Raw genomic sequence first — 20,270 nt, 5'->3', positions numbered from 1 at the left:
GTCGAGACATCAAGCCACGTTTACTTTCTCGACCATGAGGTAAATAAAAATATCTCCAAACGTAATTTTGTTGTAAAAAAAAAACACAACGCATTTTGTGACTGTATTCATGAGGCGATTTTTTTTTAAATCTTAAAAAGTAAAAAAAAAATGTTTACACCGACGACTAATAGCGAAAAAAGAAACATTCACTTGCTCAATCGTGGGGTAATGCGTCGCCGGAAAAATGAGCATTTATAATAGAAATCATATAAAATAAATGTATATTAAAGCGAACAATGAATCCAAGTCTCGCGAGAGGTGGGGTGGGGGGGTGGGAGCGCGCTCGGGCGCGCGCGGTGCACGCCGGGATCCCCCGCGACCGCCATTTTGAAAAGGACACCCGCCCCCCCCCTCTCTCCCTGCGCTGCGTTTCGCTACCAGCAAACAAAACAACAACAACAAACAAACAAACACCACCACCACCACAGGCTAAACAACAACAGCGACAGGCAGGCGCACGCACGCACACGCGCACACAACGGCGCCATCTCACGCGGAGAGAGAGAGAGAGAGACGCGCGACGAATACCCCCACAGAGACGAGGTGAGGGCGGGCGCGCGCGGCTGTTGTCGACAGGCCTCAGGCTTCGGGCCTAGTCTACGGTGTGGGACCCCCCACACACACACACCACACACACCTCACCCACCACCACCACTGCCGCCGCTGCTTTGTAATCTCGCAGCTAAATTTGTATTTCAATTGCTAAGGAGCGTCGTTACCGTAAAACGACGGACCGGGACTTATTTCCGCCCGCAACGGTCTCGGGTCCGTGCGGGGCGAAAGCGCCGTGCGGGTGGCTCCACTCGCTGGGTTTGTTTTGGTTGCGTGTGGGGCCGCCGCCGCCACCACCACCACGACCACCACCACCACGACCTCGCGTCAGTTTAAATTCGCTTAATGTAAGAAAACAATAGATGCGATAAAGTCGACTTGCTTCGTCGATTCGTGTTTCGTTTGTCGTCGAGTTCGCACGGCGGCACAGTCCGCGGTTGACGTTTTGTTTTCGAAGCTTTTTTTGTTCAAAAAGAGTCGAGCGAGGTGTTTGGGTGGGTGGGGGGGGGCATCGCGGAAATGCACGGGGCAGGCGCGAACACACGACGTTAACGACGACGATTACTGCTGCTTCCCGCAACCATAACTGCTACTGCCGTCCACGGCATTCATTGCGATACAGTATTGATTGTGATACAGCTCATGGGGTTAACAGCAGCGCTCGAAAGTTTTGATTTGTGAGGGCAAGTTGCAGCGGCGGCGGGGGGGGGGGGGAATGGCACAAGGATCGCTATGGCACCCACGTTGCGATACTTACATTAACTTGTGCCTATAATACTGTGATTGTGATTGTAGTAATTGCTACTGCTACACTAGCAGTAATACTGGGATAGCGATGCTCGTGAAGATGGCAGCAATGCGTCTTAGTTTTGGTTTGCGCGGGCAGGTTGAGGCTGTGGCATACGGAACTGCATGGCCACCCCCACGTTGCAAGATTAACAATACTGGACAGTATTTGCCACAACAGCAGTAACTACTACAGGTGTAATAATGCTAAATCGCACAATGGCATTGCTAATGATAATAATATCAATTGTCCGGTAATAGCGTTCGTCCAATGGAGATGCACTGTTTGTGAACTAACCGGTTCTCGTAATTGGAATTGTGGAATTTGAATAGTAATCATTTTATTTATTTATCTAGGAATGCATCGATGAAATTATGTTTTGGTTCCATTCGTTTATATAAATCGACGTGTTTTTGTTTACGTGACATACCTTACGAATTGGCTGTGTGGGGTGGTGGCGGGTTTAACGACACATTTACGCGATCTAATCCAACAAACATCTCTTATGGATTATTAATAAATCTCTACCAACAAAAAAGTTATTTTTTCATTCAGTTGGAAATTTTATTCCAGAAGTGTCCGAACAAAACTTACTTCATGCATACAAGGGGATGACAGTTGCGTCTATCCATGAAGACCGGTTTTAGGAGGACACTTGGTGCTACTTTCATCACCTTCAACTCGTAGCACCTCGTCAAGCTTGGGGAAAGTTTGCACATCTCTGCGCCATCCACCAACCTTTGCCTCGGAAGTGTGACATGGCAGACGTGCACTCAGCTCTCGTGTTCATCCACTGCTGGATGAATTGACTCCGCCACACAGGTCGTGCGGAGGTTTTGTAACCGTTCTTCACCGCGCTGGTCAGTGCGGGTCGGTGAATTACCAAAATCGTTGAGTGGGAGCAATACAAGCGCAGTGCACGAATTATTTTGCTGCACTTGCTTTCGCTCTCCACAACTTTGGGTCCCGCAGCCTATCACTCCTGTAATGGATGGTGGTTGCCCATTAAACACTGATCCAGACTCTTGAATTGTCTCGGATTTACTTTAAAAAAAATTGTGGTAACCGTGTGTGGTTGTACGTGTTTTTTGTTTGTGTGTGCGCGCGCCCCACTTTAGATTTAAGAGTGGAGAGACGAAGAGGCGGATCTCTCTGTTTCCGGGAGGAGCGACAGAGAAACACGGCAGCAGTAGCAAATGACAGCACATGCGTGTGCTTCTTCAACCATGTGCATCTTGTGATTGCAGCAGTGGGGCGACCTCATACGTGCACGCATACACACAAACAACGGGGTTGACCTCGCGCACGCAGACAAACACACCGAACAAAATCCCCCCCCCCCGCCTCCGATGAGTTGTTGTTGATGGTCGGGTTCTTAGGCGAGTACCAGGGAGTCCCGTCGCGTTGATCGAGAGAGCGCTACTTGGGAATTGGGAGCGCTCGCGTCTTTTGGTCTCGGCGTTCTTGGAGGATTTTTTTCGCAGTTTCTGTTTAGTATTGTGACCACCCGGCGTCTGGCCGGTGTTATTGTAATAATAATAGCAACAATGTCGATGGTCATGTCATAGGTTGCATCGGCAAGCAGGCATGTTTCAATGCTGAAGAATCATAGTAATATAAAGTACGCTAGTGACGGTAACAGTCGTAGTATTAATAGTTTGGCACCGTGTAGTAGTTTACCACGCACGTTCCCTGTTAAGCGCTGGCCGTTTTCACAGACTCCAAATTGTGGACAAAATGACGACGGCCAACCCCCCCCCCCACTATGCATGATTAATTAAAAGAAAAAACTACAAAAAATAATACTGCTGCTTCTGATAAGTGCAGGCAGCCACACCCCCGCTTACTGAATCTGATCGCTGCCGGCGCGTGTACATATTATACATATTTTCTGTACATATATTTTTTTAGAATCTTAATTTTTTTTCTTATTTTCACCATTTTTAGTTGGGGACCCCTCCCTCGACGTGCCGTTTTTCCGCCAATAGTTGCTCCGCATGCGGCGGCAGAAGTTGAGAAATTCGTAAAATTTTGCGTCAAGTGCTCGCATCGCTTAATTTAAGGAGATATCCAATCCGGGTCGCGGTGGAGTTTAGAGAGTGGCGCCACGGTGAGGAGGAGGTGGAAGAGGAGCAAAAACGAGAGTCTCTGACCCGTCGCGTTCACTTCCTGAGAGTCGCTTCCTCGGGAGACATGAGGTAGTTGTGGACCAGCGTTCATGTCATGTTCTTAGCGGTTGAGGGGGGGATGGGTACACAATAAGATTCAAGCTGAAGGAGTCCGGAGCCTCAGATCGCGCGGTTTGTTTTCATGAGGCTGCGACGTAAATAGACGATGGGAGCGAGCGCATCGAGGTGAATTCGCGAGGCGTATGTAATTCCCTTACTGTGGTAGTTGTTGTTGTGTTGTATTTTTTTTATTACGGTCAAAAAAGTTAGGTAGTTATTACTAAAATACTTTGGGTTGGGTTTTCACTTTTCAATTTGCGCTGGGCTCAGGAATGACTTCGCGATGAGCGCGTAGCAGAATCACCGATTGTTACGAGCAGCTCTTGGCAGCTTGGATGCTTTTTATTTGTAATTTTGCTTGTTTTAGTCAGGCGAAGTGTTGAGCGGCACACGAATATTGTACATATTAGTAACAGGACACGCGTACGTGTGGGCACGTGCACACACACACCCGGAGTCAGGGGGGGGGGAGGGGGGGGTGGAGCGGCAGGACTATAAAATACAAACTAGACTCAGCAACTGAAGGTGGAAGACACATCATCGCGGCTGCCGAGGAGAGTAGGCGCCCGACGGGGTGACCCTGTGGGGGCTCGGCGCAGCTCTCCCCCCCCCACCCCCCCCTTACGCCTCCAACCCCGACCGGCGGCTGCCCCGGGGCATTGAAACGCTGTGCAGGATCTACAGCCCTCCCCCACCTTCCAAGGGATTCTTTGCTGGCCAGGGTGCCCCCCGCTGTCTACAGCCGGGGGGGGGACCTCCCCTCGCTGTGGCCCCCCTTGCGTTCCCTTACCCCGGCCAGACCCCCTCCGTTGGCGGAGGAGCAGCGCAGGAGCTGGCAGGGCCTTCGTCTCACCGGCCTCGCCGACCCAGCCCGGCCAGACCTACCCGCTGCCCGTGGTGAGTATGGGGGGAAAACAACATTGGGGGTGGCTTTATTCTGTGGTCCTCGTTAACCGTGGTGGCTGGGAGATGTTGACCACCTCACCTGGTATGCAGAAGGTCGTGGGTTCAATGCTGACCCTGACGATGCCTGCTGTATATTGGGAGTTTGCGTGTGTGTTTCACTCTCCCCGTGGTCGCCATGGATTTTTCTCCAGACCCTTTGGTTTTTCCCTCAACATTTATAATTAACATCACGCGTTTAGAGTACTTGGCTGTTATACATTTTCACATGATAAGCCACTTCGTTGAGCTATCAATTATGATAACCAGGTCGCTTATGAAAAAAGAGTTAAATAGCTCGGTGGGCCTGACCTGGTAAGAATAGAATAATAAATAGTAACCGCTGGCTCTGTTAACTGTGGCTAGGTCACTCTTGCAATGAGGCTGTCCTCTGGTCTCTTGAGTTCTCCTCTGCCTAGGTAAGCTCACGGGGTGTCTGGTGTCCGATCTCATCTTGCCCCGGTAGCAGCAGTCGTGTGTTTGTGGTGGCTACGGCACCAGCGGTGTTGGTGGCGGTAGTGTTTGCTGCGGCGCTGGCGGTAAAAGTCGGCGGTAGTAATTAATGTTTCAATATTACGGATAATATTGCAATGCTGTGTTTAATGATGCGGTCAAAGCTCTTCTATTGTCTAACGAAAAACACTATCTTCACGTGAGTTTGTCCTCGGCAGCTCCTGGTTCTCTGAGTTTTAACCGATGACTTTATTTTCATATCTACTTTCTAATGCTGTCATTTTTCTACCAAAATTAGAGACAACTTTTAGAAGGTTTATCTAGCGAGATTTTTCCTGTCGCTTTTTTTTCCCCCCGGTTCCTTCGGCGACTTCTCTTCCCGCTTTGAGGAGTTGGCAACACGGACACAGCGCACATTGCCAGCAGATGCTTAAAATATTTTAGGAAATGTTATTCTAACTAAAATTTATTGACACAGTTGGAGTGTTTGTGGGTTTCTTCTACTTTGTCTTCGGCGTTATAAGTTTGCCAAAATAAAAAAAATGATCTGCAGATTACTCAATTTGGCTTTTCATTGCAATGATTGGTGCCGTGGTGGCTCGGAGATGTTATCTGCCTCGCTGAGTATGCAGAAGGTCATGGATTCGATCCTGACAACGCCTACTGTATATTTGGATTTTGCGTGTCTCTCTCTCCCCGTGGTCGCGTGGATTTTTCTCCGGGTCCTCCGGTTTTTCCCTCCACGCGTTAACAGTATTTGGCTGCTGCTATAAATTTCCACGCGGTGATGATAAGCCACTTCGTTGAGCTATAATTTGTGATGGCCAGGTCGCTTCTGCAAAAGAGCTACATATCGTTCAGTGGGGCCTTACCAGGTAAAATAAAGAAGCGTCCCAAGACTCACTGAGGCTTTCCTGGGTAAACAAGCATAATAAATAAAATATAATCTTGACATTTTAACTCATACGGTGTAACAAAGGGGGAAAAAAGCTAACCACCCTTGAATTTTTACCAGTGCTGCTGCTTGCGAGTTGATTGTGTGGGGGGGGGGGGAGCGTTAGTGCAGCGGTTAGTGCGCTGCGCTACGAACCCGGCGGCCCGAGTTAGATTCCTGCTCACGGCCACCAACACCGGTGACGAATATCTGAACCGGTCCTGGTCCTCCCCTAGGTCGACTCGGCCTCAAATGAGTACCCGGTGCGCTGTGTAGTAAACATCGCCATCGTGGTGCTGGCCACGCGCCCCCCTCGTGTGCCGCCGGCCGTCATAGATGCTACTCGCTATAACCGCACTTGTCCCTTTTGTGTCCACGTGTGTGTGTGTTGGCACAGGTTGCTTCATTGTGCCTCGCGTCTCCCCACTCTTCACCTGTGCTCTCGTGTTTCGTAGTGGTTCCCTCCCCCGTGCCGTCACCGTGCGTCGGCGTGCGTCTCCGTTTGCGCCCCTAACGTGAACTCCCTTGTCCCCCCCACCCCCCACCCTCCCGTGCGTCGATACGTAACTCTTCCCGTGGTGTTGCTGTGCATTTAACTTGTGTACGCTGCACGTTGCCTGATGTCGTCTGGGGTCGGCAACCCACGGTGGTGAGATGTTAACTCCCTCACCGGGTACTCGGGAGGTCCTGTGTTGGATCCAGACCCTGACGACGCCTGTTGTATATTTGGAGTTTGCGTGCGGCCCTTTCCCCGTGGTCGCGTGGATTTTTCTCCAGGTCCTCCGATTTTTCCCCTCCACATTTAGAATCAACGTCACGTATTTTAGTTGGCTGCTGCTGTAAATTTCCACCTGATGATGATAAGCCCACTTCGTTGAGCTGACATTTGTGACCAGGTTGTTTCTGAAAAAGAGCTGTGCAATTCTGTAGGCCTTAGCTGGTAAAAAAAAATTGTAACAAGAAGAGCCATTTTTTTTTCTTTCAAATTCGGTCAAATAAAACCTTTCAAGAGCCGCACAATGCAATGTGAATACGAGACGGCGGTCGTTCATAAACAACGTCACGAAGCGGGTCACTTAGAGAGCCGCGGGTCGCTGACCCCTGCCTTTTGTCATTATGGATATCTGTTCTTCCCGTGATCTATCCACTGCTCAATGAAAGCTGCCCCCCCCACCTAAGCTGTCGGCATCTTGTCCCGCGGTGTCTCCCGATGCTGCAATCCTTGCCGCACCTGCACACACGAGCTGACCTCTCGGCTCTCCTTAAGCGGTTGACGTCACCTTCGTCAACTCGCTCACTCATTTGGCCGCCCACCCCCTCATCGTTGGTCTCAACTAGTCCCTTCCATCTCGTCCCTTCACCTGATGAAGGCCGCTTGTGTTGTGGCCGAAACGTCGTGAGAATTTTATTGTGTTATTTTATTTGATCAATTTATTCTTTTTTTCTCATTCTACGTGACTTTACCGAAAGAACCAAAGAAGATGAATCCTTGCAGTCACGAAAGCTTTAAATCGAAATAGTCCCTTCCAGTGTCACCTTCTTGCCCAAGTCCCCCCCCCCAACCCCCCCTTTTGCTTCGCGCGGTATTCCCCCTTTCCCCCTTTTCCTGATTTCTCAATGTAATTCCAATCGTTGCACCTCTCTCCGTGTTTACTGCCCTTGCGTTTTCTTTGTCGGTATCTTGTTTCGGAATCGTGTCACAGCAGGTGATTTACGCCAATAATTTTTTGTTTTCTTATATAAGTGCATGGCTATCTTGCTTTTCATTATCCAATTCCGTTTCCCAAAAGCACTCGCAACTTGCCCTTGTCCACTTGGCTGCATTATTTTGATTGCAGGTCATCTTGAGTAACTCCTAGGTATACCAACTCCGATGCCTGTCCCAGGGTCTGTCCCTTCCGAGCAGATCCCTTCAACAGTTCAGCGCAGCTTTTTTCTTAAATAAGCGGCCCGAAGGACAGTTGTCGCCCACGAAAGCTGACGGATTAGCCCTGCTTGATCTATTCCCTGCTGAGACAAAGCGATAAAGTGCTTGCCACAAATGAACCACAAGACCTCGCTGATCTCGACAAGGTGCATAAACCTTCGCGCGTTCTCCGGTCATCCTCGCAGCAGCAGCAGCGGCGGCGCCTTTTGGCTGACCATCAAAGACGGTCACTGCATCGTGCGCTTTCAAATGTGCTTCTGCGGACACTTTGAAATCTAGATTGAAATATCTTTTCTTTAGAACTGCTTTTTGTATTTAGTTGGTTGCCCTTTCACCACACCTCCGTTTAGCACGGTTGGTCACGTACGGTGTGAAAGAAGTTCAACGTACATACAAATCGGTTACACTCCGTCACGTGACCCGCCAGAACACGCCCGTGCCGTTCTATGATTCGCCGAAGGATATACTTCAAGCATCCCTAGAGTTTATCAAAACTTAGCCTGTCTATCTTGTGTTACCTTGCTTTGATTCCCATCCCCTTGCGTTTCTGTGTGTGATGCACATGTTCCCGAGTGTCTCATGTTCCCATGCATTTGCGCGCGTTCCCTCTGTCAGACTTGAGGGTTAGTTTTCGTTACAAATACAGCAGCGTTATTAGCTAAAAGTAAAAAAAAACAATTACTCTGCTCTACCCCTGTATTTCTCCCTTCTATCGGGCTTGTTCGTGCCATTCGCGCGCCGTGCCTTGGCAGTACGGAAGTGGGATTCTTGCATCAATTTGTGCGGCGTTGTGCGTGGCCGGGTTATCTTGCCTACCCTCCCTCCATCCCTCCCTTCCCCCGCACCTCCGATTTGCGTGGTTGGCTACATACGGTGCGAAAAAAGTTCAACGTCACAGTGCTGTATTTTTTTCCCCCCCGATTGTGAAGCACTTTTTGTTCAAAACGAATTCCAAAAAGTTTTCGGTGCGTTTAACTTTTCCGGGGCATCTTCCCAATCCGAACGGCATGCGCCAAGTCTCGATTGCAATTCATTAAGTTACAATCGACACGGTCTCGGCCGTGATTCACAGCCGGTTCTCTGTGTCTCTGGTTCCCACGCCCGTGCCTTCCTCCCCAGGGTCCCAGCCATGAGAGTTCATGCCTGGCTACAGTGAATGCAAGACACCCGACCTAAATGGCGCAGCATGATTTTGCTCCAGCCTGGCTCAGCTTCCCTACTCCGCCCCCTTCCACCGCCAAGGTAACCACAAGTCTGCTCTCCCAATGAACGTGGCAGTAGTTGCCTTACTGAAGAACACCTTCAATCCCCTTGATGGGTCCCCTTGAGGGTCCCTGCAAGGGGGACCTCCCTGCAAGGTGGACCGCCCTGGTTGTGCAGAAGCCGTTATTAGCAGGTCACCAGGGGTCCTGCTAGAATATTGAGGCCTCCCATATAGTGAAGACTTGACACAGAGAAAGACAAAACACAAATGGCCTTAAAAGACGGTTGGGGCAAGTGCTGTTAGCGAGCACCTAATGAAGGCGCCGGCACGGCACACGAGGGGCGGGTGGCCAACAACACGCCCGGTCGCCTTTGTCTTCTCAGTGGCGATGTTTACACACCACACCACACCAGGTAAACTCATTTGAGGCTGAGTCGACATAGGGGAGGCCCATGACCGGTTTGGATAAACGTCACGGTGTTGACCGTGAGCGGGTCAACGGGTTCGTGGCGCTGCTCCCTGACTGCTGCACTACCGCTCCCCACTCAAAGAGACACACTCGTGTTTATTTATATTATAGTCTGTTCTCTTGTTCTCTTGTAACGGCGGTAGTAGTTGCATTCCTGAAGAACGCCGCGTTGTGGAAAAACCGCGTTATAATCAATAATATATGGTAAAACACAGTATGAAAAAATAATAGGTTTTCCCCTTTCTGACAATAATACAGGCGCTACGACGTTCAACCACCCAATAGAAACCTTGTGCTAGGAATCATGTCTGCATTAACCACACGTACTTGTGGTGAACCATGCAAACAAACATGCTCTGATAATACACGCGTTGACTTGGAAACTGATTGGCCTACACCAGAGACGGCCTTCTTTAGGATACTGCCAAAATGGCCCCAGGGTTAGAGCACAGTCCGCGGTAACACGTGAGATGCGTAACGCGGGCCGAACAGGGACTGAGGCGCGTGGGTAGTGTCTCGAAGCATCCAGCAGAATCCCAATGCCCTGTGCGATGATGCTAACTCCGAGGCAGCCGCGCAACCGCTCATTCCTACTTGAGCGATGTAGTTCTGTTCACTCAATCGCGCTGTATCCAATTATCGTTATGAAAGCAACAAGCGGTACAGGAGAACAGACTGTACATCATAAACAGTTAACCCTTTCACAGCTGGTCCTGTGTATTACTCCTGGTTCTGGCCGATGCAGATAATGTAGGTTTAATGTAGATCCCGTGACGCCTGCTGTATGTTTGGAGTTTACATTGTTCTCCCTGTGGTGGTCGCGTGGATTTTTCTACGGGTCCTCCGGTTTTTCCCCTCCACATTTAGAAACATACTTTTAAAGGATTTGGCTGCCGCTAAAAATTCACAGGTGATAAACTACTAATCTTAGCTGTCATTTATGGCCGGGTCACTTTTGAAAAAGCTATATTGGTCAGTGGGCCTTATCTGGTAAGACAAAAATATAATCATTAGACCTCCTTTGCCAGTACCAAAATGTAATAATAGAGTTTTTCCCCTTTTTTCTGGCAACAAAACTGAAACCTTTTTACGAGGATTCATGTCTGCATTAACCACAATACCTGCAGTATTATTACATTTTGGTACTGGCAAAGGAGGTCTAATGATGTAGATGCTCACCCCGAGCCCTCATTACTTTGATAGTGCATTGTCTTTGAGCTGTACGCCTTCTGGCGTCATCTGATCGAGCACCAATTGGGTCGAGGCTCAAAAGAAGGCCGTCCCTTGGTGTGGACCAATCACTTTCAAGGACAATGCATATATTATCATTGTATGTTTTTTGTTTGCATTTTGACTGCAGGTATTGTGGTTAATGCAGACATGAATCCTCGTAAAAAGGTTTCAGTTTTGTTGCCAGAAAAAAGGGGAAAAACCCTATTATTAAATAAGATAAAAATAGTTTAGTTTTAGCATGGTTGGCTACATATGGTGCGAAAGAAGTTCAACATACATATTTTAATTGGTGGTGATGATGATGTTGATAGTGCTGCTGGCGATGTTGGTGGTGTTGGTGGTGATGATTGTCGCAGTGATGATCTTGTTGGTGGCGGCGGTGTTGATGGTGGTGTTGGCGACGACGGTGACGGTGGCGATAGTGTTGTTGGTGGAGGTGGCGATGTTGACGGTGGTGGTGCTGGTTGTGGCGGTTGTGCTGGTAGCTCCCCCCAACTCCAGAGCGCCCTGGGGACCACGTGTCGAGGCCCGACGGTCGTGCCGGCTCCAGCCGACGCCGGCACAACTCGTCCGATGCCTTCCTGGACGCTGGCTTTGGGCGCAACCCTGGTGAGAGAACTTGACGACAATAACGCACGGATACCCAAGACAAAGATCTTCCCCCTTGTAGCCTGTAAGACTTTCGGGGAAAGTGCCGTCGGCGAGTAGCACCTACGAAGGCCTTGGTGCTGATGTTTATGCAAAGCGGCAGGTACTCGCTTATTGCCGAGTCAAGCACACGCATACACTCGCATGCAATGATCTTTGTATCACCTTTGAACTCCTGCACTTTGAAAGCGCTGAATTACAGGCATGCAACTAAAATAACTGCATCTGGCATGTACATAAATACACTAATGCTGATGATAATTCATAACACTCTGTGTACTTCCCTCCATCCCTCTTCGCGCCCCCCCCCCCCCCCACCGCACACACAGATGTCCGCACGCGCCCCATCTCGCGTCAGAACTCCCTAGAAACGGAGCCGGTCCGCGGCACTGGTAACCACGGCAACCGCCGCCCGCCCGGGCGCCTCCACTCCGACGGTGGGGCGTCGCGCGGCTCCTACCACTGGGAAGGCGGTGGCGGCGGAGGCCAGCGCGGCGGACCCTACCACGACGGAGACGGGCGGGGAGGCGGAGGAGGGGGCGGGGTCCACCGCGGGAGCTACCACGGCGACGGCGGAGGGGGCGGCCAGCGCGGCGCGCCGTACCACCCGGACTCGGACGGCCCTCGGCGCGGCTACCGCGATCGTGACCGGGATCGGGACCGGGACCGGGACCGGGACCGGGATCGAGACCACCGGGATCGGGACCGGGACGGCGGTGGGCACCGCTCGCGGAATGGAGCATTCCACGGCGGAGGGCACAAGGGCCGACGGGGCGGCATGGAGGACGGCGGGCCGGGCGGCATGGAGGACGGGCCGCGACGGGGAGGAGACGACAAGACGGACGAGAAGCAGTTTGAAGTGGAGGACTTTGTGAGTAAACTATAAACTGTTAAAACTACGAACTTTGTTAGCTACGTTTGGCTGAGTGTGTGTTCGTGGTTGTCTGTATGTGTGTGTGTGTATATACGCGCCATAGGAGCGGTCGTGTAGCGGTTAGTTCGTTTATATCTGAGCCGTTCATGGGCCTTCCCTAGGTCGACAGCCTCAAATGAGTGCAAGGTGCGGGGTGTGTAAAAACATTGCCACTGGGGAGAAAAAGGCGGCCGTGCGTGGTGCTGGCCATCCCCCACCCCCCTCGTGTTTCCGTTCCAGCCTTCATAGGCGCTTCTCGCTAACGGCACTTGCCCCCACAGTCTGTTCAGCTCATACGGGGTCGGGGATCTTTGTCTTTTGTGTTCGTGGCTGCGCGTGTACGTGCACGCCATTGGCGCGCCTTTTGGGCTGTCCCGCGTTATTTGCGTTTTTGTGCCGTTTGGTGCGGTTGCCAACGTGGGATGTTTTCCTTCTCCGTTTGTTGCAGCCATCGTTGAACCCAGATGCCGATCGAGACCCAGGGCAGGGCAAGCCTGCCAACGTGCCGACCGGCGTTTGGGGTGAGCCCGCCGCAACCGTGCGGCGTCACACGCGGCACAACACCTGGCATCGCATGCCAGCAATCTGTCTAGGCAGCTGCACACCACGAGTCGATTTCATCGCTCCACACTCTGCAGTGAACGTGCGCTTGTGTCACGCTTCAACGTACACCGCGAACCGCACACCGTAACCCCCAACCACCCCACGGCCGAACAACGCCGCGCCACAAACCACAAACCCGCACCGCACCGCACACCACTGCACCGCATGGCACACATCACACGCGGCCAATCGCACTCTTGCCGTATAAACCATATCGCGTAACCAATACCCGCCACTTTGAGGCCGTCACGTGAAGTGTCGAAGGCTCGCTGCTGGCAGGAGGAGGTCACGGGACAGACCCAGCAGGTGCCATGGGTTGACTGCTGCTGTGCCAGGCTAGGTGCAGGAGGAGGTCACGGACAGACCCAGCAAGTGCCATGGGTTGACCGACCGAGATGACTGGCAGATGCACCGGCTGTACCCCCTACTGTGCCAACACTCCATTTTATCCGCCTGGCTCTCCGCTCATTGTTGTGCGCGTTGCTCCTCTGTCCTCCCATTGTTGTTGGAGGGCGATTGACTCCAACTGACCAGGAGTGTGTCCTTCACGAGCCTCCTCCATAGAACCACACCACACACTACACCACACTCCACCAGCAGCAGCGATCCGATCAAACGCCCTCCCCCACCAAGCGCACAGCAACTACCGGTGCCAAACCGCTTTGTTGTCGTCCACCGATCTTGACCCCTTCCCATGGACCTCCTTAACCTCTGTACTCCCCGCCCCCCCCCCCTGTAGAGAACCCCCCGAACCCCCGCCCGCGCTCCACCAAGATGCTGGTCATCAAGAAGTCATGCCGCGAGGAGAGCTTCTCGGCCGCCTTCGCCTCCACGCTGGCGCCGCCGTGCGGGGGCGCCAGCGCCATCACTCCGCTGCAGCTCTGCTCTCCCTCGTCCTCCTCCTCCTCGTCCGCCTCCTCGTCCGCCTCCTCCTCGTCGTCGTCGTCGGCCTCTTCCGGCGCCAGCGGCGGCCCCGCCGCACGGGTCCACCACCCGGCCTCCTCCGCGCACAACGGCGTAGCGGCCGCCCCCGTCTCTTCGGGAGCGGCCGCTCCTGTCGTGGCGGGGGTGCCGGGCGGCGGCGGCGGCGGCGTCGTGGTGGGGCCGGGAGTCGGGGCGGTGGTGCCTCCGACGATCATCGGAGGAGGCACCGCTGTGGGGGTGAGCGGTGGTGGCGTGGCCGGAGTGGGGAAGGTGGCGGGTTCCAGCGGTGCGGGCAGCGGAGTGGCTGGGGTGGGGTCCAGCAGCATTTACAAGATCCTGGTGCCCAAGCCAGCGGCGCTGCCAGCCAAGGTGGGGGCGGGTGGGGGCGGGGGTGGATTCCCGTGACGAGAATTGATTTAAAAAATATATATATCGGTACGATTTGGCACACGACGGGGGCGTTTGTCTGTAGCGGTGGCTTTCGGCAAAGTGCAGCCGGCTACCGCTGGTTTGTGGATCTCACCCAGTTGAGACAGTTTGACTTTATTTATAGCACAGGTTATCTAGGAGTTGTTCCTGTTGTGCGTGGGGGTGAGTGTGCGTATGTGTTGTGTGTGTGTGTGTGTGCGTGCAGTTGGTCCTTTGTATTTTATTGTGTCTACTGCTGTGATGCACGTGCGATGTTGAAATGTGTGTGTGTGTGGGGAGGGAGGTTGGTAGTGTAGCGGGTTAGCACGCTGTGTTGCAAACCCGGCCACCCGAGTTCCATTCCCACTCACGGCCAACACCAGTGACGATTATCTGAACCGGTCTTGGGCCTCCCCTAGGTCGACGCGATGCAGTTGTGCTGTTGTAGTGCATGTGTGTATGTGGGGAGTGGTCATGTGGGGTTTTGCCAGGAAGACGTCTTAGACGCCTTTCCTGCGTGGTGCCTGGTTCTGTCCGGCGACACCCTGCCAGCGAGACTTGGACACTTCACGTCGCCTCGAAAGTGCACCTAGCCTGGCACGAGCTCCGTGGTGATGTCGCCGCCGCTTTGGCCGTTGCTGCCGTTGTCGTTGGAGCGGCGGCCGTGTGGCAGTTGGCGCATTCCCCGCTACTAAACTCCCGGCGACCTAAGCTCCATTCCCGGCCACCCCTGTCCTCTTCCCCCCTCTCCCCCTCCGCGGCGGCAGCCCTCGCTGTGGAAGAACCCCGGCAACGGCAAGGACGCGCGATCGTCGGGCCCGTTCACCCGCGACTCGGCCTTCCGCCTCTACTCGCCGTTCTCCCCCAAGCCGGCGCCGCCTCCACCAGTCCCAGTTGCTTCCGTGGTGACGGCGCCCGCTCACAACCACAAGGAATCGGCGGCGGCGGCGCCGGCCTCGGCGGCGGCGGCGGCGCCGGCGTCTCCGGGATCGGCGGTGATCCCGGCGGCAGCGGCGGCGACGGCGGCCGCCGTGGTGGCGGCGTCGTCCCTGAGGCCGGCGTCCACCTCCCCGGTGGAGGTGGCCGGTTCGTCGCTGGCGCCGCGCCTCACCAAGCTGGGCCGTGCTCGCAACAACGGCAAGAGCGAGTTCCTCAAGACGCTGAAGCGCGAGGCGAGGAACGGCGAGCCCGGCGGGCGTCCTCGCACTGCCAGCACCGCCAACGCCGCCCACGCCCAGCAGGTGTGGTTCGGTGCGAACGGTGGCAAGGGCTTCGTTGCCTGGCGTTCGGTTAAAAAAAAACAATTAGAATACAGGACGGGTCTGCGTTTAAATATTCTTAGCGCTTATGGGGTGGGGGGAGGGCGTTGCTAACTGGGTTTATGCGAATGAGCCGCGTGCACAAATTTTAAGGTGCAGCCCTGCAATTGCTTGCTCCGGCCACTGCTGGCGGGAAGGGCCTTCACGATAGGAGTGGGGGGGGGGGGTGGTTGGCGGGAGCTCCTCTAGAGGGTGTTTGACCTATACTCATCCTCGCTGACCAGACGTCTGTCCAGAGGATACAAAAACATACGATTTGCCAGGAAGTTTCGGTGAGCACAATACGGGCGGTCTCCGGTTTACGACGATCCTCATTTACGACGTTTATCTAATGCCGCCATGGATCAAGATCTCGCCTGGTATACAGGAGGTCGTGTGGGATCGAGCCCAACCCTGACGCTTGCTGTTTGTTTCGAGTTACGTGTCTCCCTTTCTCTCCCCGTGGTCACGTGGATTTTTCTCCGGGTCCCCTGCTTTTTTCCCCCTCCACGTTTAGAATCGGCGTCATGTGTTTAGAGTGTTTGGCCGCTGTTATAAATGTCCACGTGATGAATAAGCCACTTCATTGAGCTATCATTTGTGATAGCCAGGTTGCTTCGGAAAGAGGGCGACATAGCTGAGTTGGCGCCTTACCCGGTGAAATAAAAAAATAGTTTAGACTCGAGGGTCTGCTTGTCGCGCCCGCGGTCGGGAGGTCCGTGCGATCGCCGTCGTCCGTTGTGGCTTCAGGGCGAGAATCGACGCAGTAGCAGTGGCGGCAGCAGCAGCAGCAGCAGCAACAACGGAGGTGGTGACGGCGGTGGCGGCAGCGGCGGCGGCGGCAGCAGCAACAACAACGGCACGCGTCTGGAGGAGACCGAGTCGCCCGTGGACTCGGGAGCGCAGTTGGCATCCGATTGGCCAGAACACCGGGGTCAGAGGTCGCCGGAGGCGTCGTCATCGCCTGACGATCACATGCTGTCCAGCTCGCTGGAGGCCGAACACAGGTGGGTGGGTACGAGGGATTCTGAGGGGAGTGTGGTGAGAGAGAGTAAGTTGGTCAATGTCGATTTAAAAGTGCATAGCTCCAGTGGCTTCGTCATCTGGGAAGGAAGAGCGTTTTTGATGATTGGGGGTTCCGCACCCCCCCCCGCCCCCCCTCCGCGTGCTCCAGGCTCCTGAGGGAGATGGGCTGGACAGAGTTGTGTGAGCAAGACGAGGCGTTCGAGCCCCTCACCGAGGACGAGATGAAGGAATTCCAGCGCATCAGCGAGAAGGTACGGGTGGAGACAACGGGGCGGGGAGACCTGGGTAGCACACGGGGTGGGGGTACGCACACGGAGAGATGGCACGAGAAGACGTGGGGGGGAATTGCAGACGTGGGTAGACGTGGGGATATACAGAGACGTAGGTGGACGTGGTGATATACAGAGACGTGGGTAGACGTGGTGATATACAGAGACGTGGGTAGACGTGGTGATATACAGAGACGTGGGTGGACGTGGGGATATACAGAGACGTGGGTAGACGTGGTGATATACAGAGACGTGGGTGGACGTGGTGATATACAGAGACGTGGGTGGACGTGGGGATATACAGAGACGTGGGTAGACGTGGTGATATACAGAGACGTGGGTGGACGTGGGGATATACAGAGACGTGGGTAGACGTGGTGATATACAGAGACGTGGGTAGACGTGGTGATATACAGAGACGTGGGTGGACGTGGGGATATACAGAGACGTGGGTGGACGTGGGGATATACAGAGACGTGGGTGGACGTGGGGATATACAGAGACGTGGGTGGACGTGGGGATATACAGAGACGTGGGTAGACGTGGTGATATACAGAGACGTGGGGTGACGTGATATATGGAGACGTGGGTAGACGTGGTGATATATGGAGACGTGGGTAGACGTGGTGATATACAGAGACATGGGTAGACGTGGTGATATACAGAGACGTGGGTAGACGTGGTGATATACAGAGACGTGGGTAGACGTGGTGATATACAGAGACGTGGGTGGATGTGGGGATATATAGAGACGTGGGTGGACGTGGTGATATACAGAGACATGGGTAGACGTGGTGATATACAGAGACGTGGCTGGACGTGGAGATATACAGAGACGTGGGTAGACGTGGTGATATACAGAGACGTGGGTGGACGTGGTGATATACAGAGACGTGGGTGGACGTGGGGATATACAGAGACGTGGGTGGACGTGGAGATATACAGAGACGTGGGTGGACGTGGGGATATACAGAGACGTGGGTGGACGTGGGGATATACAGAGACGTGGGTAGACGTGGGGATATACAGAGACGTGGGTAGACGTGGGTATATACAGAGACGTGGGTGGACGTGATATATACAGAGACGTGGGTGGACGTGGGTATATACAGAGACGTGGGTAGACGTGGGGATATACAGAGACGTGGGTAGACGTGGGGATATACAGAGACGTGGGTAGACGTGGGGATATACAGAGACGTGGGTGGACGTGGGTATATACAGAGACGTGGGTAGACGTGGGGATGTACAGAGACGTGGGTGGACGTGGTGATATACAGAGACGTGGGTAGACATGGGGATATACAGAGACGTGGGGTGACGTGGGGATATACAGAGACGTGGGTAGACATGGGGATATACAGAGACGTGGGTAGACGTGGGGATATACAGAGACGTGGGTAGACGTGGGGATATACAGAGACGTGGGTGGATGTGGGGATGTACAGAGACGTGGGTGGACGTGGAGATATACAGAGACGTGGGTGGACGTGGGGATATACAGAGACGTGGGTGGACGTGGGGATGTACAGAGACGTGGGTAGACGTGGGGATATACAGAGACGTGGGTGGACGTGGTGATATACAGAGACGTGGGTAGACGTGGGGATATACAGAGACGTGGGGTGACGTGGGGATATACAGAGACATGGGTAGATGTGGGTAGACGTGGTGATATACAGAGACGTGGGTGGACGTGGGGATATACAGAGACGTGGGTGGACGTGGGTATATACAGAGACGTGGGGATATACAGAGACGTGGGTGGATGTGGGGATATACAGAGACGCTGGTAGACGTCGTGATATACAGAGACGTCAGTGGACATGGGGATATACAGAGACGTGGGTGGACGTGGGGATATGCAGAGACGTGGTGATATACAGAGACGTGGGTGGACGTGGAAATATACAGAGACGTGGGTGGATGTGGGGATATACAGAGACGTGGGTGGATGTGGGGATATACAGAAACGTGGGTGGATGTGGGGATATACAGAAACGTGGGTGGATGTGGGGGGAGACGGACATGGAGACATGCGTAGACGTGGAGATACGGACACATGGAGGGGAGAGACAGACACGGGGGTTCACTTGGTAGATACGCGGGGGACACGGACACGGAGGAGACCACCGCTCCCATCTCACCGCCCCCACCCCGACCCCCGCCCTCTCTCTCTGTCCCGTCCGACGCGCCGCAGCTGCAGAGCAACGGACTGCGCCGCAACGGGCTGCTGAAGCACGCGCCGGCCACCGTCGCCATCACATCCCCCGCGTCGTCCTCCTCCTCCGCCTTCTCCGCCTTCTCCTCGTCGGCCACGGTGGCCAAGGTGGCGGTGCCCGGCCCCTCGGCCGCCCCCTCGCCCGGATTTCGTTTCCCGAGCTGGGGCGCGGCGCTGCTGAGCGAGCCCGAGCTGCTGGCGGTCGCCCACGGCGACGGCCATCTCCTCGCCCACGACGACGGCGGCGGCGGCGGGGACGGCGACAGCACCAGCACCTCCTCCGACACGTCCGACGACGACGACCTTTGACCCCGCGACCTTTTCCCCCCCCCCTCCACCTCTTCCCCCCCCCTCCACCTCTTCCCCCCCCCACCTCTCCCCCCCCCCCCACCTCTCCCCCCCCCACCTCCAATCCCCCTGCAACCGCTAAGGCCCCGGCGATGCAGCCCCCTAATTCTTTTCTTACCCCCCCCCCCAAACCACCACGTTTTTCTCATCCTCTTCCAACTCTTTTCTCTTAAATTTTTTTTTAATTCTCTTCGTTGCCCCCCCACCCCCCCCACCCACCGACCTCCCTGGGCGGCAGGAACGCGAGCAAAGGTGTTGAAAGCGTCTGTCGTCGAGGAAATGGAAGCGCAAAGGATAACAAAAAAATGACAGAGAGAGACCGACAACGGAGGAAGGAACAATATATAAACAAAAATAACATCGAAAACTGAAACGGAGTGGAATAATGGTAAAAAAAAAAGGAATTTTGTTCGGACGAAGTACATCAAGAGACAAAGCCAAGAGAATTGGAAGAAGAATAGAAACCAACAAACGTCGTAGAACTACTAAAACGGCGAGGGACGTAACACCACCCACCGGAATCTGACACAGGCGCCTCGCTTGCGCCGGCGGGGCACCGTCCTGAAACTTCGAGGAGACGCAGAAGAAAAAAAACAAAAAAACGACCGCTGGAAACGAGACGCTGAAGCGACAAAACACAAAAAACACGACGGAAAAAATATTCCCCACGAATGGTTAAACCCCCAATTGTGAACCCAGACGCCTTCACAGCACAGGCCCAGAGACTTGACTGTAACTGTGGTGGTGGTGAAGGAAAGATTTGGGGGGGTGGGTGGGATCTGGGGGGGGTGGGTGGGATCTGGGTGGGGGGTGGGTGGGATCTGGGTGGGATCTGGGTGGG

General features: G+C 54.0%; 1 protein-coding gene across 1 annotated transcript; it reads left to right on the top strand.

Moving 5' to 3' along the window:
• The first annotated feature begins 359 nt into the window (after window positions 1-359).
• LOC116941637 (vasculin-like) lies at window positions 360-20,045 on the top strand. Its single transcript, XM_076064201.1, has 11 exons — window positions 360-585; window positions 2,500-4,506; window positions 8,985-9,107; window positions 11,257-11,380; window positions 11,749-12,290; window positions 12,781-12,853; window positions 13,675-14,096; window positions 15,035-15,508; window positions 16,316-16,572; window positions 16,740-16,842; window positions 19,061-20,045. The coding sequence occupies exons 3-11, from the start codon at window positions 9,042-9,044 to the stop codon at window positions 19,388-19,390; spliced, it is 2,391 nt and encodes a 796-aa protein (XP_075920316.1). The 5' UTR covers window positions 360-585; window positions 2,500-4,506; window positions 8,985-9,041; the 3' UTR covers window positions 19,391-20,045.
• Window positions 20,046-20,270: the final 225 nt, after the last annotated feature.

The sequence above is a fragment of the Petromyzon marinus genome, chromosome 1 (assembly GCF_048934315.1).
Source record: "Petromyzon marinus isolate PM22_M1 ecotype Great Lakes invasive population chromosome 1, UKy_Petmar_22M1.pri1.0, whole genome shotgun sequence".
NCBI lineage: Eukaryota > Metazoa > Chordata > Hyperoartia > Petromyzontiformes > Petromyzontidae > Petromyzon > Petromyzon marinus.
This window is presented reverse-complemented; position numbering and strand designations above follow the sequence as displayed.